Source organism: Notolepis coatsorum (assembly GCF_963971535.1).
Source record: "Notolepis coatsorum genome assembly, chromosome: 19".
Taxonomy (NCBI): domain Eukaryota; kingdom Metazoa; phylum Chordata; class Actinopteri; order Aulopiformes; family Paralepididae; genus Notolepis; species Notolepis coatsorum.
In genome coordinates this window covers 21,038,188-21,059,382 of record NC_140183.1, presented here as the reverse complement: position 1 = coordinate 21,059,382, position 21,195 = coordinate 21,038,188, and the positions used below count along the sequence as shown (strand labels likewise).

At 41.6% G+C, this 21,195-nt stretch overlaps 2 protein-coding genes across 5 annotated transcripts in view; both read left to right on the top strand.

Moving 5' to 3' along the window:
• The window catches only part of fzd6 (frizzled class receptor 6), a 34,460-nt gene extending 32,209 nt beyond the window's left edge, over positions 1–2,251 (top strand). Inside the window, exons 7-8 of the mRNA XM_084336997.1 lie at positions 1–193; positions 1,761–2,251. The exon at positions 1–193 is cut by the window's left edge and continues 290 nt beyond it. Of these exons, the coding sequence (XP_084193123.1) occupies positions 1–193; positions 1,761–1,923 (356 nt within the window). The 3' untranslated portion in view covers positions 1,924–2,251. The remainder of the gene's footprint in view (positions 194–1,760) is intronic.
• A 4,996-nt stretch (positions 2,252–7,247) lies between these two features.
• Positions 7,248–21,072, top strand: LOC311246282 (collagen triple helix repeat-containing protein 1-like). Of its 4 annotated transcripts, none has more exons than XM_084336417.1 (5): positions 7,248–7,418; positions 8,086–8,163; positions 17,885–18,103; positions 18,961–19,177; positions 20,598–21,072. In XM_084336417.1, the coding sequence occupies exons 1-5, from the start codon at positions 7,302–7,304 to the stop codon at positions 20,738–20,740; spliced, it is 774 nt and encodes a 257-aa protein (XP_084192543.1). In that variant the 5' UTR covers positions 7,248–7,301; the 3' UTR covers positions 20,741–21,072. The 4 variants fall into 4 exon arrangements, with proteins under 4 accessions (XP_084192543.1, XP_084192544.1, XP_084192546.1 ...); XM_084336419.1 differs by having other exon boundaries at positions 7,332–7,376; XM_084336418.1 differs by lacking the exon at positions 8,086–8,163 and having other exon boundaries at positions 7,251–7,418.
• Positions 21,073–21,195: the final 123 nt, after the last annotated feature.

The following is a 21,195-nucleotide window of genomic DNA, read 5'->3' as shown; positions in this document are numbered from 1 at the left end:
CGGCATCCACCCGGAGCTCCCGGCGAGGACAGCGAGAGAGGGAGAGGGAGAGGGAGAGGGAGAGGGAGAGGGAGAGGGAGAGGGAGGGAGGGGGAGGCTCACAGAGGGAGGGGCTGGAGAGACGCAGTAAGGCAGGAAGCTCTGGCAAGATCAGCAGTCGCTCGGAGAGCTTCCACAGAGTCCCCGACGGAAGGTAAGAGACGGCACCTCGTCACGTGGAGTGGACTCGTTAGATTCCTTACAGTCTATGTTCTCTCATCTTACTTCCATCTAGTGTCTTAAAGGTGTAAAATACCAGCCGATAGATAACAGTCGTAATGTATGTCCCTGCAAATATCCATGAGTATATGTGAATAGATACATTACAAAAAACTTAAAAATATCTGTATGCTTGAATAATATTATCTTGTTTCCCCTTTTTGTGGAACATCGTACAGAGGGTTAGTTAATGTGGAACATCATACAGAGGGTTAGTTAATGTGGAACATCGTACAGAGGGTTAGTTAATGTGGAACATCGTACAGAGGGTTAGTTAATGTGGAACATCGTACAGAGGGTTAGTTAATGTGGAACATCATACAGAGGGTTAGTTAATGTGGAACATCGTACAGAGGGTTAGTTAATGTGGAACATCATACAGAGGGTTAGTTAATGTGGAACATCGTACAGAGGGTTAGTTAATGTGGACCATCGTACAGAGGGTTAGTTAATGTGGAACATCGTACAGAGGGTTAGTTAATGTGGAACATCGTACAGAGGGTTAGTTAATGTGGAACATCGTACAGAGGGTTAGTTAATGTGGAACATCATACAGAGGGTTAGTTAATGTGGAACATCGTACAGAGGGTTAGTTAATGTGGAACATCGTACAGAGGGTTAGTTAATGTGGAACATCGTACAGAGGGTTAGTTAATGTGGAACATCGTACAGAGGGTTAGTTAATGTGGAACATCATACAGAGGGTTAGTTAATGTGGAACATCATACAGAGGGTTAGTTAATGTGGAACATCGTACAGAGGGTTAGTTAATGTGGAACATCGTACAGAGGGTTAGTTAATGTGGAACATCGTACAGAGGGTTAGTTAATGTGGAACATCCTACAGAGGGTTAGTTAATGTGGAACATCGTACAGAGGGTTAGTTAATGTGGAACATCGTACAGAGGGTTAGTTAATGTGGAACATCGTACAGAGGGTTAGTTAATGTGGAACATCATACAGAGGGTTAGTTAATGTGGAACATCATACAGAGGGTTAGTTAATGTGGAACATCATACAGAGGGTTAGTTAATGTGGAACATCGTACAGAGGGTTAGTTAATGTGGAACATCATACAGAGGGTTAGTTAATGTGGAACATCGTACAGAGGGTTAGTTAATGTGGAACATCATACAGAGGGTTAGTTAATGTGGAACATCATACAGAGGGTTAGTTAATGTGGACCATCGTACAGAGGGTTAGTTAATGTGGAACATCGTACAGAGGGTTAGTTAATGTGGAACATCGTACAGAGGGTTAGTTAATGTGGAACATCATACAGAGGGTTAGTTAATGTGGAACATTGTACAGAGGGTTAGTTAATGTGGAACATCATACAGAGGGTTAGTTAATGTGGAACATCGTACAGAGGGTTAGTTAATGTGGAAGTCCACCTCTTCAACCCACATCTAGCCTGAATTTGTAGCTTAGCATTTAAAACGTGTAATCTACAGTGGCTTCTAGTTAATGTAATGACCCTTACATGTATCCTGGTTGGTTTAGGATGACTCCCAGGAGTGAACTATCAGAGGCCAGGCAGGTTCCCAGTGGACAGCAGCATCCAGCTTTAAGCCTATCGCACAGCGGCAGCATCAAAGGCTCCGCCCCTCACCTGGTGCGCCAGGTACCCGAGGAGAGAAAGGACAACAAAGACAGCAGCTGCTGAGCGACCCAACCACCATCGGTCCATATATATGTCCTTCCTTCCTTCCATCCATCAATCCATCCCTCCATCCACCTATCTGTCCGTCCATCTAGACCACTACTGTGTATATAGGAAGGAGACAAGACAAGAAACAACACACTTAGATACCAGTTTAATTTTGCTATCAATTCTAGGTTTTTCTGTCATTGCATGTAGAATTAGAACATCTGATGATTAGTCACCGTACATTGTAGTTTATGAATGTGCATCACAGGCCAAATCTAGTGTTCCTCAACTATTTGAAAAGACTCATATTGTTCATGTGGGTTGAGACTGAGGAGGGTCCAAATGAGCCCTGAGGAGGGTCCAAATGAGCCAGATGTGGGTGTTAAACGCTCCAGATTTGGGTGTTAAACTCATGCACCACTCGGCTTTACTGAACTTTTGACCGTACAGTATAAATATTAATAACAATGGAAGTCTCATTTATATTTTTACTGTACAACAACCAATGGTCATGTCTTTTTCTTTTTTGTGCGTATTAAAAGCTATACTTTTTGTAGACTGATATTTCAGTTGTGTAGAATGTACACTGGTAAACAGATGCAATATTTATGTAAATATTCTATTTTTTAGAAACTAAAGTCTTTCACTGGACTAGTCCATACACTGAGTGCTTTGGTGAGGAACTGCATGGTCTTATCGCCAAACGGTCGACCCAAGGAACGTCAAGCTGTGAGGAAACGTTGTTTTTTGTGAGACGTCTTGTGAGGTGTCTTGATAGTTAGGATTTTTGGACCTCAAATGGTATGAAAATACTGTCCAGTAGTGTAGTTGATGCCGTGCCATTAGCTTAACTCACTGAGTCCTTCGGTCAGAGTTATGGTCTGGTTCAGAGCGAACCGGGAGGCTTCAGACAAACGGGGTCACAAGACACTAAAGTATTAATCCTTCACACCATAACATGCAGGCAAATGTTTTTTAACCATCCACAACAGACGACCGCAGTCTTCAGAGTGACGCGGTGTGTTTGCCGTCCGTCTGGAGCTTCCCGGCTCGCTCTGAACCAGGCCAGAACTCCGACCACAGGAGTTAAGCAAGAGAAGAGAACTCCTGCATTCTGTTCTTTCACTTGCAATAGACTGTGTTTAACCCTCACTACAAAGGGTTAACCCTTTCACTACCACACTACAGAAGGTTAACGCTTTCACTACCACACTACAGAAGGTTAACGCTTTCATTACCACACTACAGAAGGTTAACCCGTTCACTACCACACTACAAAGGGTTAACCCTTTCAGTACCACACTACAGAAGGTTAACGCTTTTCTTACCACACTACAGAAGGTTAACCTTTCACTACCACACTACAGAAGGTTAATCCTTTCACTACCACACTACAGAAGGTTAACCTTTCACTACCACACTACAGAAGGTTAAGCCGTTCACTACCACACTACAGAAGGTTAACCCGTTCACTACCACACTACAGAAGGTTAAAGTATGATGTTTCGGTCCGTAGACCTTCATCATCTTCGTTTCGTTAGCGAAACGTTGTACTTTAAATAAAGTCTGTTGCCAGTAGAAGGACAGTGTGAGGGAGTTCTCTTCTCTTGCTTATGGACATTTTCTCCGACGCGCCTGTCTACAAGGAACTGAAGGTGTGCATGAGCCTTGACTAATTTCATGGTATTTTCTTTCTTAAAATAAGTGTTAAATAGCTCTACATTCTGACAGCCATCATTCAGTAATTCAGTCAGTAACATCCGCTCTGCAGCAATCAGAAAATACATTTCCTGGTATCCAGTTGCCACTTAATCCAATCAGGAGAGAGAACCCTAGATATTTTTTTACTTATTTCAAGAAGTCTTGCCAAGCCAAATTTGCTTACTGCACTGGCAGATAATTGTACTTGTTTCAAGCACATATTTGCTTAAAACTAGTTTTTATTTCTTATTTTTGTCAGACCATTTTTGCAGTGTGGATTTTTCTCTCCTGATTGGATAAAGTGGGAACGGGATACCAGGAAATTTATTTTCTGTTTACTGCAGAGCAGGAGGGACTGGGAGACCCATGTTAACTGACCAAACACTTTATATCAGTGACGGCTGTTGGAATGTAGAGTTATTATTTTAACATGAAACAAAAATACAACTTATGTCCAAAGATCTGAACTATCTGTTTAATGGGCTGTACCACTTTCTTTATTTCTTTGAAAAAAAAAATCATGTTTCTTAAGGTCCATGTTGTAATTTGTAAAGAGACATGTTACACTCCACAGATGTTCCTCGTGTCAGCGGCTCCTAGATTGTGTTTCTGGCGGTCTGGGTGACATATGGCTTTACACTGTACCGACAGGAATTCCCTCAAAGATCTTCAAAGAGCCTACGACAGGTGTTTTGCGTTTGTGAAATGGTTATTCCATACGTGTGTCCATTCTGGGTGAAGTCGACAGATTCGGTTGAATTTGAGTTGATTTAAGGAGAGAGAGGGTTACAGCCGTCCGCTGTGTGTTTCATTATTAAAAGCACAAACCTCTGTATTCGATATAATGCTTAAATACTGGATCATCTTCAATGAATAAGTGACTAGATTTCTGTCTTTGTTCAGAGGTTTGGGGAAGGCATCGTTTAGTATGTTGAGAGGATTACACAAATGCATTCTGGGATTATTTGAGAATCCCACTGTATTTTTCCAATGCTGTCTATGTATTTTTTTCTGCATATGTTTTTCTATTGATTATCTCATGTGATCCAGTCTTTCCTTCACTTATATGTGATGGTTTTATATTTGGAGTCTTAACGACAATCCAGTCACAGAAAGAAAAAAAAGGGAACACTTGTCAATCTATTTCATAGCGGTTTCTACTCATTCTGTGCACAGGGTCTTGTTTGGGATGCCTAGACCTAGTGTAGATTATCTATACAATGCTCTATACAATTTTTGTGAACTTCTGTAGTATTCGTTTTTATAATTGTAATTTGTATGTAGCCTTCGTTTTCATATGGATTTTGTATCAGCCCGATTTGAATAATAAAAATTTAAAAATACATAAATAAAAACATGCGTCCTGAATGATTAAATTATCATGATTGATCATATAACATTGGACATGTCAAACAGGAAGGAAGACTGCCAGGTTTTAAAGGGTATCAAACAGGAATAAAGACTCAGGTTTTAAACTGGGTATCAAACAGGAAGAAAGACAGTCAGGTTTTAAACTGGGTATCAAACAGGAATAAAGACGGTCAGGTTTTAAACTGGGTATCAAACAGGAAGAAAGACTGTCAGGTTTTAAACTGGGTATCAAACAGGAAGAAAGACTGTCAGGTTTTAAACTGGGTATCAAACAGGAAGAAAGACAGTCAGGTTTTAAACTGGGTATCAAACAGGAAGAAAGACTCATGTTTTAAACTGTGGGTATTAAACAGGAAGAAATACGGTCAGGTTTTAAACTGGGTATCAAACAGGAAGAAAGACGGTCGGGTTTTAAACTGTGTGGATATCAAGCAGGAAGAAAGACAGTCAGGTTTTAAACTGGGTATCAAACAGGAAGAAAGACGGTCAGGTTTTAAACTGGGTATCAAACAGGAAGAAAGATGGTCAGGTTTTAAACTGGGTATCAAACAGGAAGAAAGACGGTCAGGTTTTAAACTGGGTATCAAACAGGAAGAAAGACTCATGTTTTAAACTGTGTGGATATCAAGCAGGAAGAAAGACAGTCAGGTTTTAAACTGTGGGTATCAAACAGGAAGAAAGACTCATGTTTTAAACTGTGTGGATATCAAGCAGGAAGAAAGACGGTCAGGTTTTAAACTGGATATCAAGCAGGAAGAAAGACAGTCAGGTTTTAAACTGTGGTTATCAAACAGGAAGAAAGACGGTCAGGTTTTAAACTGGGTATTGGCTCTTATCAATCAATATTTGTATGTTATTGTCTGCCTTGCTTTTATTCTGTCTATTTTATGCCTGTGTTATGTATATTTTACTGCTGTGAAGCACTTTGGGCTGCAATTCTTGTATGAAAAGTTCTACACAAATATGGTGTATTATTATTATTATTATTATTATTATTATTATTATTATTATTATTATTATTATTATTATTATTATTATTATTATTATTATTATTATTATAACATTGACAAGCAGAAGTCGCACCAATCATCGATCGCCATCGTTTAGCCTTAGGTCATAACGGTTATTACAGCTCATGAAGTGCCAGTCGGGCTGCTGCAGCTCACTGGTTCCTTCCTCCCCTCTCCTCCGCGCCCTGCCTCCTCCTCCGAGGACTAGAAACTCCTTCTCTGGGAATAAAAGTGTCGCCTCTCAGGTTTTAAACTGGGTATCAAACAGGAAGAAAGACTGTCAGGTTTTAAACTGGGTATCAAACAGGAAGAAAGACAGTCAGGTTTTAAACTGGGTATCAAACAGGAAGAAAGACTCATGTTTTAAACTGTGGGTATTAAACAGGAAGAAATACGGTCAGGTTTTAAACTGGGTATCAAACAGGAAGAAAGACGGTCGGGTTTTAAACTGTGTGGATATCAAGCAGGAAGAAAGACAGTCAGGTTTTAAACTGGGTATCAAACAGGAAGAAAGACGGTCAGGTTTTAAACTGGGTATCAAACAGGAAGAAAGATGGTCAGGTTTTAAACTGGGTATCAAACAGGAAGAAAGACGGTCAGGTTTTAAACTGGGTATCAAACAGGAAGAAAGACTCATGTTTTAAACTGTGTGGATATCAAGCAGGAAGAAAGACAGTCAGGTTTTAAACTGTGGGTATCAAACAGGAAGAAAGACTCATGTTTTAAACTGTGTGGATATCAAGCAGGAAGAAAGACGGTCAGGTTTTAAACTGGATATCAAGCAGGAAGAAAGACAGTCAGGTTTTAAACTGTGGTTATCAAACAGGAAGAAAGACGGTCAGGTTTTAAACTGGGTATTGGCTCTTATCAATCAATATTTGTATGTTATTGTCTGCCTTGCTTTTATTCTGTCTATTTTATGCCTGTGTTATGTATATTTTACTGCTGTGAAGCACTTTGGGCTGCAATTCTTGTATGAAAAGTTCTACACAAATATGGTGTATTATTATTATTATTATTATTATTATTATTATTATTATTATTATTATTATTATTATTATTATTATTATTATTATTATTATAACATTGACAAGCAGAAGTCGCACCAATCATCGATCGCCATCGTTTAGCCTTAGGTCATAACGGTTATTACAGCTCATGAAGTGCCAGTCGGGCTGCTGCAGCTCACTGGTTCCTTCCTCCCCTCTCCTCTCCTCCGCGCCCTGCCTCCTCCTCCGAGGACTAGAAACTCCTTCTCTGGGAATAAAAGTGTCGCCTCTCAGACGCGCTTCTTCTACCAGACGCGTCGCTATGGTCTCTCCCCTGCAGGCGCGCCTGCTGCTGCTCCTCGCCGGCATGCTCACACCGCTACACGGAGTGGAGAAGGTGAGGAATAGACCTTATCGAAAGGATGCTGACTTTGAGAAGGTAAGACGGGTTATAGAAAAAAAGAAGAAAAAAACGTATTTCTATCTCATTCAATGGTGAGTTTCTGCTTGATTTGTTATTAAAAAAAAGAAGAGAAAAACGTATTTTCTATCTCATTCAATGGTGAGTTTCTGCTTGATTTCTTTTTTTCCCTTCGAGAAGTTTCTTTTGGTGTTGTTGTAGTGTAGAAATAACGGTTTTGAATTCACAAGACAATAATTAATAATTGATATGATGCACTCACTGTCCACATGCTTGATGCGAGATGTATGTGTACAACATTGTTATTTGGCAACAAACACAGGTGAGACGTTCCATTGCATAGCTTCTACTGCGTGCCCGACTGTCCGGTCAATAAAACCCTGGCAGATTTGGCTGCAGTCCAGGAAACGGAATTCGGACAAAAGACTCAGACAGGAAGTGATTTTATAGGGTCGAGCTCATTGCCTTTTAGTCTGACCATTTCGCAAAGGTTTATGAGTTTGATTTTCTAGAGAATGTCTTATATCAGTAGATTATGCAAACGTGTATGCTAATGATGATTTTATTTAGACCTATAACACAAATCTATACAACAAGAGATGTAGGCCAATCTGCTTTCTGCAGCAATGCAATCTATAGTGACATCTATAATAACGAAGAGAATGTTGTCACCATCTGTATCTAGTGCACTGGGAATGATGCTGATAAGCCAAACTGCACCAGGCATTCAGATGAAGAAAGATCCCAAAATTTGAACAACATGGTAATAATAATATATATCTCATATCCTTTCCCATGGCCTCTTGAAAACTAAACTGAAAACACAACTGAATTTTGCTTTGACCACTGAATGGCATGCAGTCTGTCTGCACTCTGTGTGTTCTGTGCTGTGTGTTCTGTAGACGCTCTGTGTTCTGTGCTGTGTGTTCAGACTCTCTGTGTGTTCTGTAGACGCTCTGTGTTCTGTAGACGCTTTCTGTGTTCTGTAGACGCTCTGTGTGTTCTGTAGACGCTTTCTGTGTGTTCTGTAGACGCTTTCTGTGTTTTGTAGACGCTCTGTGTTCTGTAGACGCTCTGTGTTCTGTAGACGCTCTGTGTGTTCTGTGCTGTGTGTTCTGTAGACTCTCTGTGTTCTGTAGACGCTCTGTGTTCTGTAGGCGCTTTCTGTGCTGTGTGTGTTCTGTAGACGCTCTGTGTGTTCTGTAGACTCTCTGTGTGTGTTCTGTAGACGCTGTGTGTGTTCTGTAGACGCTCTGTGTGTTCTGTAGACGCTCTGTGTGTTCTGTGCTGTGTGTGTTCTGTAGACACTCTCTGTGTGTTCTGTAGACGCTCTCTGTGTGTTCTGTAGACGCTCTGTGTGTGTTCTGTAGACGCTCTGTGTGTGTTCTGTAGACGCTCTCTGTGTGTTCTGTAGACGCTCTGTGTGTTCTGTAGATGCTCTCTGTGTGTTCTGTAGACGCTCTGTGTGTTCTGTAGACGCTCTGTGTGTTCTGTAGACGCTCTGTGTGTTCTGTAGATGCTCTGTGTGTGTTCTGTAGACGCTCTCTGTGTGTTCTGTAGACGCTCTCTGTGTGTTCTGTAGACGCTCTCTGTGTGTTCTGTAGACGCTCTGTGTGTTCTGTAGACGCTCTGTGTGTTCTGTAGACGCTCTGTGTGTGTTCTGTAGACGCTCTGTGTGTTCTGTAGACACTCTGTGTGTGTTCTGTAGACGCTCTCTGTGTGTTCTGTAGACACTCTGTGTTCTGTAGACGCTCTGTGTGTTCTGTAGACGCTCTGTGTGTTCTGTGCTGTGTGTGTTCTGTAGACGCTCTCTGTGTGTTCTGTAGACGCTCTCTGTGTTCTGTAGACACTCTGTGTGTTCTGTAGACGCTCTGTGTTCTGTAGACGCTCTGTGTTCTGTAGACGCTCTGTGTGTTCTGTAGACGCTCTCTGTGTCCTGTAGACGCTCTCTGTGTGTTCTGTAGACGCTCTGTGTGTTCTGTAGACGCTCTGTGTGTTCTGTAGACGCTCTGTGTTCTGTAGACGCTCTGTGTGTTCTGTAGACGCTCTGTGTGTTCTGTAGACGCTCTCTGTGTCCTGTAGATGCTCTCTGTGTGTTCTGTAGACGCTCTCTGTGTGTTCTGTAGACGCTCTCTGTGTGTTCTGTAGACGCTCTCTGTGTCCTGTAGACGCTCTCTGTGTCCTGTAGACGCTCTCTGTGTGTTCTGTAGACGCTCTGTGTGTTCTGTAGACGCTCTGTGTGTTCTGTAGACGCTCTGTGTGTGTTCTGTAGACGCTCTGTGTGTTCTGTAGACGCTCTGTGTGTGTTCTGTAGACGCTCTGTGTGTGTTCTGTAGACGCTCTGTGTGTCCTGTGCTGCGTGTCCTGTGCTGTGTGGCTCTGTGCTGTGTGGCTCTGTGCTGTGTGGCTCTGTGCTGTGTGGCTCTGTGCTGTGTGGCTCTGTGCTGTGTGTGGCTCTGTGCTGTGTGTGGCTCTGTGCTGTGTGGCTCTGTGCTGTGTGGCTCTGTGCTGTGTGGCTCTGTGCTGTGTGTGGCTCTGTGCTGTGTGGCTCTGTGCTGTGTGGCTCTGTGCTGTGTGGCTCTGTGCTGTGTGTGACTATGTGCTGTGTGTGGCTCTGTGCTGTGTGTGGCTCTGTGCTGTGTGTGGCTCGCTCTGTGCTGTGTGTGGCTCTGTATGTGCAGTTTTCTCTCCATGCACTGTGTGTTCTGGGGGCAGTTTTCCTTGGCCCTTGCTTCAGTGAACAGCACACTGTAACACTTCCCTGTCGTGACTCGATCCTCCTCTCTCTTGGTAGGGCTGCTCGATTATATGGCAAAAAGAACATCATAATTATAACGATAATGATTTTTTTTGGTCAGTATTGAAATCATGGTTATTTAACACGATTAGCTACTGGTTGACTTTGGAAGCATCATGCATTTATATATATATATATATTTTTTTTTAACGTGTGTAAACCAAGGTGGATTTCCACAATAGTTGTCTCTCGAGTATCTTGTTTTCAGAATCGTAATTCAAAATAACATTTTATTAATCCCAGCCCTACTCTTTCACCCGCCTTTATATGCTTCAGTTCCAGCAGTGTCAGTTACTAATACTCTCTAGTCCTGTCTGTCAGTTACTAATACTCTCTAGTCCTGTCTGTCAGTTACTAATACTCTCTAGTCCTCTCTGTCAGTTACTAATACTCTCTAGTCCTGTCTGTCAGTTACTAATACTCTCTAGTCCTCTCTGTCAGTTACTAATACTCTCTAGTCCTCTCTGTCAGTTACTAATACTCTCTAGTCCTGTCTGTCAGTTACTAATACTCTCTAGTCCTCTCTGTCAGTTACTAATACTCTCTAGTCCTGTCTGTCAGTTACTAATACTCTATAATCCTGTCTGTCAGTTACTAATACTCTCTAGTCCTGTCTGTCAGTTACTAATACTCTATAATCCTGTCTGTCAGTTACTAATACTCTCTAATCCTGTCCAGGTAGTTTGTGCAGCAGCTCTACAGACTCACAGCAATGGATGTTAATATGAAAGTCAGCTGTTATGGGTAAAGCTATAAGGACAGAGGACCCATTCATTAGGCTCCTTTTGAACAGTTTCCAAATACAAATTATACTCTAATAAAACGCTGTGACATTTTCCCCAAGCCTTCCTGAATTCTGAGCCATATATTTTTTTAAAGATTTATTTTTTAGCGTTTATCGCTTTTTACTACTGGGCAGTCCAGTAGAGAGAGAGAGAGAGGAAGAACGGGAGACAGAGCGGGGGGAAGACATTCGGCAAATGACACCGGGTCCGGGAATCGAACCCGGGTCGGCCGTGCCGCGACGCAACGCGTTACATGGTTCGCCACTTGAGCGCCCATTCTGAGCCATATTACTGGAGCGATTCATTCAAAGAAATCATAATAAGTTCATTCAAAACTCAGCGGTAAACGGTGGGGAACGTCGCCCATGACCAAAAGGGGGACGAATTCCAGGTCTGTTCCAGCATGTCACTGCCACAAGTTACTGCCACTTTGTAATCCACTGGTTTGATTGCATGTACAGTATGCACGGGTTCTTCCGCTTTTCTAGTGCGATGACATCGCCCCAGGGGCATAGCAACCAATTCTGGGCCCTGTGTGCATGATGTGCCTCTGGGCCCCACTTCCCCTCGACCTCCAACACTCACACACCTCCAGACACGCTAACAAATTAACTGAATTAATGATTACACACTAACACACACTCCACACTAACCGCCTGTCGTTGCTGCACCTTCAAAAAAAGAGTCTCGTTTTGTCACAAGAAGACACTTTTAAACCTCAATAGGCACAGGAAAACCCACCTTTTTTAAATATGAAATCAAATCTGTTAGTCCAGACCGCCTGAGCCCCCCCCCCCCCCCCCCCTCAGGCTTGGGGCCCTGGGTAGTCACTTCCACTATTCCCCCCTCTTGCTCCGCCCCTGATGACATCATATATGATGAACTCACCAGACCCTTCAGGTGGCACCAGTCTGGCCACTTGATGTCAGAACCAGACTGTGGGTTCCTCATTAAACTCTGTCTCACAGCAGCTGAGACCAAAATACTGTAATTCCATATCACACAAAAAAAAAGGAGAGAAGACAGATTATAACGTTCCTGAAAAACTCATCGTTTAAACTCCAAAGATATGTCCCATCCCCTGTCTCCCCCAGAAGCTCATGTTAGGACAGGCTTCCTAAACTCCTTCTGAAGCCCTTTGTTAAGTCTTTCCTCTTGCTTGAGGACTCTTGGTCCCTTGGCCACGGGCCCTCATCGCCCACACAGCTGCACGCTGAACAAAAGGGCAACAACGTTGATTCTGCCAGACTGCCAGACCCAGATCCTCCTCCTGGCTTCAGTGTTCTCTCAAAGGACATGCTTGCACTCGTACAAGTCAAATCACGTGAAACAGTGGTGATGTGGAGATTCAGAAGGATTTTTAGCTGAGCACGATAGTATATGTCACAATTAGAGGTGGAAGTATCTCAACATCGAACATTTTAAAATTCGTTTTTAACCTGAATATGTATGTATTGTTACGCGCCTAATGACAATATCTGCTTAGTTGTGGGAAAGTACATGCTAGGTAATCCAATCAACTTGTTATCATCAATTCAAAACTGTTGATCACGATTCACAATGTCACACAATTCCAATGATACGATAACACTAATAGATGATAAACAATAAATATTAAGTATTATAACTAAGTATATTACTCAGTCCTACAAGATGTACGAGACAATTCTTATAAATCAGCCAACTAATTAAAGGTGCACTGGGTAGTTTAAAAATAAATAAATAAACAACATCTGAAAAGTAAAAATAAAGTATGATATATCAATATATGATATATTGAATACATATGGGCGGCTACGTGGCGTAGTGGGCAAGGCGCTCGCCACGAAATGCTGGAGACGCTGGGCTCGTCAGTTCGAGCCCAGCGCTCCACATTTGCTTTCAGTTTAGCTGGTCGTCCGTACTAATACACATTGGCCGTATTAGGGGGTGGGAAACTGATGGGTGGGGATCGGGCATTGTGGACAGCGACTCCTACAGGTCGGTTGGTGCGCCTGCGCAGTAGAATCAGGAAGTGTCGGGGGCAGCGTGAGCCTCCCACGCGTTACTCCTCGCCACTGAGAGATCGAGCTGTGCAGGTGAAAAGATGCGACTGCTGTTACCTCGAGTACCGGAGGGGACTTGTGCTATGTATGACTTAGTCCACATTGCAGCCGGCTTGTGGGAGGCAAGAAACAGCGTTCGTGACAGGGGAGGGTTGAATTGGATGATACGAAATTGGGATGGGAGAAAATATAGAAAATGGGAGAAAAAGTGGATAAAAAAAAATGATATATTGAATACATAAAGTGTAACAAGATAAATGTAACTGGAGCACTGTTTGAAACTAGAAATTACCTGTTTGGCTGTGGTGTTCCTACCCTCCCACCACCTTTACCACACAAAGAGTAATGTTGGTTCACTTTGTTTCAAAGAAACATCCTCTAAGAGCAATGTTGGTTCACTTTGTTTCAAAGAAGCATCTTCTAATAGCAATGTTGGTTCACTTTGTTTCAAAGAAACATCCTCTGGTTCACTTTGTTTCAAAGAAGCATCCTCTAAGAGCAATGTTGGTTCACGTTGTTTCAAAGAAGCATAATGTCTAAGAGCAACGTTGGTACACTTTGTTTCAAATGGAGATTTTTGGGGGATAAACAATATGCATGTGTTTGTAACTAGTTATTGTAGAGGTAATTTATAACTAGTTATGGTAGAGGTAATTTATAACTAGTTATTGTAGAGGTAATCTATAACTAGTTATTGTAGAGGTCATTTATAACTAGTTATTGTAGAGGTAATCTATAACTAGTTATTGTAGAGGTCATTTATAACTAGTTATTGTAGAGGCCATTTATAACTAGTTATTGTAGAGGTCACCTATAACTAGTTATTGTAGAGGTCATCTGTCTGTCTGTCTGTCTGTCTGTCTGTCTGTCTGTCTGTCTGTCTGTCTGTCTGTCTGTCTGTCTGTCTGTCTGTATGTCTGTCTGTCTGTCTGTCTGTCTGTCTGTCTGTCTGTCTGTCTGTCTGTCTGTCTGTCTGTCTGCCAGTCTGTCTTCCTCTGTTTGAGTCAGCTTGAGTAAGAGCATCTGTTCAAACATAGCCAGACAGTTTGGACAAGACAGTGAATCACAGCAAGAGATATACCACCAGACACTGACCAGACTGCCTCTGATTCAGACCGTCACCAGCCTATAGGACTGGGCAGTAAACCCATGTTTATCATCTTTATCACCTTTATTATCTATCTGTGTTATCGTGTTGTGTTTTATTTTTATAAAGTGCACCACGGTTTACACACAATGTTGTTGTCCAAATGAAATGCCAAGGAATGTCCTGAAAATGTATATTTCTGAAATATCTGAGAACGTCAATTGAAAATCAGTTTGAGATCATTAGATAGGAACACTGTGTGGGTCTTCAGTCATGCAAACAAGAATCAGGTGGTCTCTGGGAGGTTAGATCATTAGGAATGTAAAAGTTTGTCTCCTTTGTAGATTGGTACAACATGTAGTATACTTCAGGAACACTGAAAAAAACAATATCCAAGACACAATGTTCCATTGAAATGTTTTTTTTAATGGTGCGTACAGTATTTTTTTACTTTGCCAAGCCATGAAACAATAGAGGCTTTCTACATTTCTTCAACAGAACAGCAGATCTTGGAAATTCTTTAAATGATTCCTTTTATAAATCAGTTTATTAGCATTTTATTAGCATGTACAAACTTTATAGAACATTTATAAACACCCACAACCGCCCCATTGCCCCAGCTCAACTGACCTCCCGACCCAAAATCCCCCACGCAACCCCTCCAATCCCAGGACACCCACCCATCCCAAGATACGAAAACAGAAAACATTGAGCATGAAAAAATTACCAAATAGCACTACTTTAAAGGATTCCTGAAGTATTCTACGTGTACCGTTCTACCAAGGAGACAAACCTAAACTACTTAATTCCTCAAAACCAGTTTCACGTTGATACTGTATCACACTTCCCATTAGTACTCTGCAGTCCAACACGATGACCGTGAACATGTGATATTCCACACCTAAGCAGTTATTGTGATATATGTGGATATTCAATAAAGAAAAAGTCCTTCTCAGTATCGTGATATTTAGTTTTGTTCCATATCGCTCGGCCCTCAATTCCTGATTACCTCATGGTCTGTCAATCTCTCACAGTCACTTGGTCCAACACTGTGGTCGACGCTGTGGCTTAGTGTCTTTAACATCTGTTTTCTGTACACTAAGCACTCTGACTCCCAGGCTGTCCCCGAAGCCTGTTTTTGGGATTCGAACTTCGTCAGGGTTTTTTCGAACGGACGTTCGAACCTTCATTTTTAATTAAACAAATATATATATAAAAAAAAATCAAATTTTGAATTTTTTATTATTTTTTTTATGAATATCCTCAAACTAAATCCTCAATTTGAATAAAGTGATTAATGTGATTAAATTCGTTTTTTTTATTAAATCAACTTTCTAGCCCAGACCCAGCACAGGGAGAAGCCCCAGCCCAACCGCCCCAGCCCAACCAAATCAATTAAATCAACTTTATATAACTCATCAGTTTTTTTTAATACTATAATATTAGTGTAGCCTAATCTTTATCTGCAACTGTGAAGAAAAACCCCATTGGTTTAAACAGAATGAATAGGAAAAAAAATTGATTTAGAATTAGAATGGCAACATAACGAACGAAGGTTCGGACGTTCGAACGTTTGGGCTCAGCCTCAACTCCCACAGTATGTAACGGTCCAACACCTGGCTGTTTGTTTACAGGACTTAGTGAGTGAGTGAGTGAGTGAGTGTGTGTGTGTGTGTGTGTGTGTGTGTGTGTGTGTGTGTGTGTGTGTGTGTGTGTGTGTGTGTGTGTGTGTGTGTGTGTGTGTGTGTGTGTGTGTGTGTGTGTGTGTGTGTGTGTGTGTGTGTGTGTGTGTGTGTGTGTGTGTGTGTGTGTGTGTGTGTGTGTGTGTGTGTGTGTGTGTGTGTGTGTGTGTGTGTGTGTGTGTGTGTGTGTGTGTGTGTGTGTGTGTGTGTGTGTGTGTGTGTGTGTGTGTGTGTGTGTGTGTGTGTGTGTGTGTGTGTGTGTGTGTGTGTGTGTGTGTGTGTGTGTGTGTGTGTGTGTGTGTGTGTGTGTGTGTGTGTGTGTGTGTGTGTGTGTGTGTGTGTGTGTGTGTGTGTGTGTGTGTGTGTGTGTGTGTGTGTGTGTGTGTGTGTGTGTGTGTGTGTGTGTGTGTGTGTGTGTGTGTGTGTGTGTGTGTGTGTGTGTGTGTGTGTGTGTGTGTGTGTGTGTGTGTGTGTGTGTGTGTGTGTGTGTGTGTGTGTGTGTGTGTGTGTGTGTGTGTGTGTGTGTGTGTGTGTGTGTGTGTGTGTGTGTGTGTGTGTGTGTGTGTGTGTGTGTGTGTGTGTGTGTGTGTGTGTGTGTGTGTGTGTGTGTGTGTGTGTGTGTGTGTGTGTGTGTGTGTGTGTGTGTGTGTGTGTGTGTGTGTGTGTGTGTGTGTGTGTGTGTGTGTGTGTGTGTGTGTGTGTGTGTGTGTGTGTGTGTGTGTGTGTGTGTGTGTGTGTGTGTGTGTGTGTGTGTGTGTGTGTGTGTGTGTGTGTGTGTGTGTGTGTGTGTGTGTGTGTGTGTGTGTGTGTGTGTGTGTGTGTGTGTGTGTGTGTGTGGTGGTTGAACACATGGGGACATTTATGCGATTATCTTTTCTTTCTGTAGACATGCAACCCAAAAGCCAGACAAGCACAAACACAACACAATAGGCTCCTCTGACAACTAAAAACAAAAACTACAAAACTCTGCCGATTCCACTCAACTGTTGTTTGGAGCCCTGATCATCTTCAACATCACCATCATCATCATCAAAAAATAAATAAAAATAAAACTAACCTTCTTACTGTCTTTTACCTTACCACTATGTACTTTGTTACTATCCTTATACTACTACCTATCATGCTAATATGTCTATACTACTATCTACTTTGTTACTATCCTTATACTACTACCTATCATGCTAATATGTCTATACTACTATCTACTTTGTTACTATCCTTATACTACTACCTATCATACTAATATGTCTATACTACTATCTACTTTGTTACTATCCTTATACTACTACCTATCATACTAATATGTCTATACTACTATCTACTTTGTTACTATCCTTATACTACTACCTATCATGCTAATATGTCTATACTACTATCTACTTTGTTACTATCCTTATACTACTACCTATCATACTAATATGTCTATACTACTATCTACTTTGTTACTATCCTTATACTACTACCTATCATACTAATATGTCTATACTACTATCTACTTTGTTACTATCCTTATACTACTACCTATCATACTAATATGTCTATACTACTATCTACTTTGTTACTATCCTTATACTACTACCTATCATACTAATATGTCTATACTACTATCTACTTTGTTACTATCCTTATACTACTACCTATCATACTAATATGTCTATACTACTATCTACTTTGTTACTATCCTTATACTACTACCTATCATACTAATATGTCTATACTACTATCTACTTTGTTACTATCCTTATACTACTACCTATCATACTAATATGTCTATACTACTATCTACTTTGTTACTATCCTTATACTACTACCTACTATGCTAATATGTCTATACTACTATGCACTCAGAGTGTAACACTCAAGGTCAACACTGCTAGATGAACAATATCACTGACCCTTAGCTGCCAGAGTTGTACCCTTCCTGCTGACTTGACACAATTTGTAAGTCTCTTCAGATAAAAGCGTCAGCTAAATGACTAAATGTGAATCTAAATATCTTCTCTCTTCTTCTTCTCTCTCACTCTATTTCTCTTCTCTCTCTCTCTCTCTCTCTCTCTCTCTCTCTCTCTCTCTCTCTGGTCTCTCTAGTATGGCAGCTGTCTCCAGGGCCCGGCTGGGAACCCTGGCAGGGAGGGCAACCCTGGCAGTAACGGCATCCCGGGTACACCGGGCATTCCTGGCCGTGACGGCGCCAAGGGGGAGAAAGGAGAGTGTGTGAGTGAGGTCTTCGAGGAGCCATGGAGGCCCAACTACAAGCAGTGTGCCTGGAACTCACTGAACTACGGAATAGACCTGGGAAAGATAGCTGTAAGTACCCTGACATTCTGGGGGATGAGGGGTGTAGAGTATGCTGCACGCATAGGAACCAATCAATTACCCTGTTCATGGGACAAGCCAGATGCCTGTGAGCCACCAGAGAGAGAGAGAGAGAGAGAGAGAGAGAGAGAGAGAGAGAGAGACAGAGAGAGAGTGTGACAGACAGAGAGAGAGAGAGTGTGACAGACAGACAGACTCCATTTACTGCTATCGTTTGATTGTCAATGTCTGTGTCTATCTAATCAAATCAAATGTATTTGTAAAGCCCGAAATGACAAGGTAATGTTCCCATGGGCTGGACAAGTCAGGAAGAAACATCACAATAAATCAAGAACAAAAACCAAAATAAATGTAAAATAAATAAATGCAACACTCCCAGACATACCCCAGCGAAGGTAAGGAAAAACTCACTAAAAGCCTAGCAATAGGAAAAAAGCACCACAGGCTATGTGGAGGAGAGAAACCTTAGAAGGGCCGTTCAAGGGGTGGATCCCCCTACTTGGATGTCGGTGATAGTAGTGTTGCTATGGATGATTTCATGAATCATTTTCTGCATTGTACCTCACTGTTTACTCATTTTTACTCACTGTACCTAGGTTGTACTTTAGATTGTACTGTATATTGTATATATGTATATTCCTCTTTACTTACTTACTTTTTTTACTGTATGAAGCACACTCAGGGGATCATACAGAACCAAGCATTTCACTGTAAAGTATGTGTATTTTATTGTGATAATTAATAAACAGAAACTTGAAAAACTTGGATGATCGATGGGTGGAGAGAATAAAACGGGCGAATGGTTGGTATGTATGTAATAAAACATCTGCCCCTCCCTCTCGCTGAAGGACTGCACGTTCACCAAGCTGCGCTCAGACAGCTCTGTGCGGGTGCTATTCAGCGGCTCTCTCAGGCTCAAGTGCAAGACGGCCTGCTGCCAGAGGTGGTACTTCACCTTCAACGGGGCAGAGTGCTCAGGACCTCTGCCCATAGAGTCCATCATCTACCTGGACCAGGGCAGCCCCGAGCTCAACTCCACCATCAACATACACAGGACGTCAGCAGGTCAGTAGCGCCGGAACACAGAGAGAGCCGAGGGGTCCTCCAAGTACTCTGGCAAAACGTGGAATAATGTATGTTTTGTGAAGTCAAAACAAATTATGAAATGCATAGAAATGACTGTTTTGATCACTCTCCACAGTGGTGCATTTCTGCACTAAATCATTTCAGATAGGGGTCCGTTTGAGACAAACACATGAAACCGGGTCTATAGCCTATTGTGAATGTATTAGGAGGTCCTTCAGATGATGAAGGTACATTAGGTTTGGTAACAGCTGTTCTCAGATCAGATTCAGAGTAATTATAGTAGCCTGTCTGCAATAAACTAACTAGGGATTATACGATAATAGTCTATAATATCGGTTATGTGCGATAAACGGTATTTACAGATATCAATATGATTTGGTCTGGATACACTGTAATGAAAACACAGTAAATGGAAAATCTTTTATTTCTGTTTCTGCTGTGCAAACAAGTATCCAAACAAAACCTGCAAAGCAAAAGAAAGAATTGCAAATGTCTGTTGATCTACACAGGTTACTGTAAAAACAGTAACTCTCACTAAACATTAATATGCATGTAATGACAATATGATGTACGTCACAGCAAAGTATGATGAATCAATACCCAATCACAGTGGAGTCACAGTAATAACAATTTGAAAAGTTTATTTAATGTTACATTTATTGCACACACATTTTACAGTGATTTCAGACTGCTGGAAACGTCAGTGTCAGAACACAACAAGCCAATAAACAGCTCAGTCCCTGCCAGCCAGTCTGACACCAATTACTGTGGAAACCCTTTAAAGGGGGACCTATTGTGAAAATGGCCTTTTCCTGTGTTTTGTCTCGTTTTTACAGAATGATGGTTTGTCCCAACCCTGAAAAAAATACATAAAATATGTGCATTGTACCTTTTCTGCAGTTCATCTGTGACACGAATCCTCCCTCAGAATTGCAGCCACAATCGCTGTAGTTAATAACGTGCGTCTGAAGATATCTTGATCAAATGCATGTTTACAAGATAGCGGTATGTTAAGTTGAACCTAAAGTACGTTTCTGGCAACATGTTTAACGACAAGATTTCTATATGCTATTGCTGAATCTTGAGTCATATTTGATCTGCAACGTCTAGTCTGAAAGTTATTAGTCTACTCTCACGCACCATTGCTGCAAGGACGATAATTATCATATTTGTACAATAAAAGCAGCTTGCTCGTTACACACACAGAAACAGCCCATTGGGAACAGGACTGAAACAGAGGTATAGAGGCTGCTAGAATGCATAATCAAAGTGGTTTTCTTTTTCAGCCAAATACTTCAAAGACATGTTTAAGGACTTTAAAGACATATATTAACATGCTGAAAAGGACTAAAATATGTCCCCTTTAAGAGTTCCCTGTTCTTCCTTTGTCTCCGTACAGTGGAGGGGATGTGTGAGGGCATCAAGGCGGGGCTGGTGGACGTGGCCGTCTGGGTGGGGACCTGCTCAGACTACCCCAGAGGAGACGCTTCCACTGGATGGAACTCCGTATCCAGGGTCATCATAGAGGAGCTGCCCAAATAAAAACCTTTAAAAAATGGGCACCACACTGTTTTAAGAATCCATACATGTTGCTCCTATGGTTCAAGATGGTGCAGAAAAGTTAATGAACATTGAACGACTCAACACCCAAATCCAAAAACTAGAGCATTGACTCAAATCTTTGATGTCATCAGGTATAAAGTGTGAAAGCTGCTCAATAGGGAGAGATGGTAGCGGTGACAGAGAAGCCAAGAGAACGTTACGATTATACGGATACATTTCTGTTTCAGAACTGAGAACATTATTATAGAATAAATCTCATTTAGGTATTAAAAAAAAAAAGTTGGTTCTCTGGTTTCTGGCTTTGGGAGAGAGTCGCTCATGTCCACAAATATCAACTGAAATGTCCCCAGACAATCTAAATAACATATTGGAATTTTTAATTTAGAGTTTCCCTCTTAAGGACACACGATGTGTCATCTCTAGACAAACCCAAA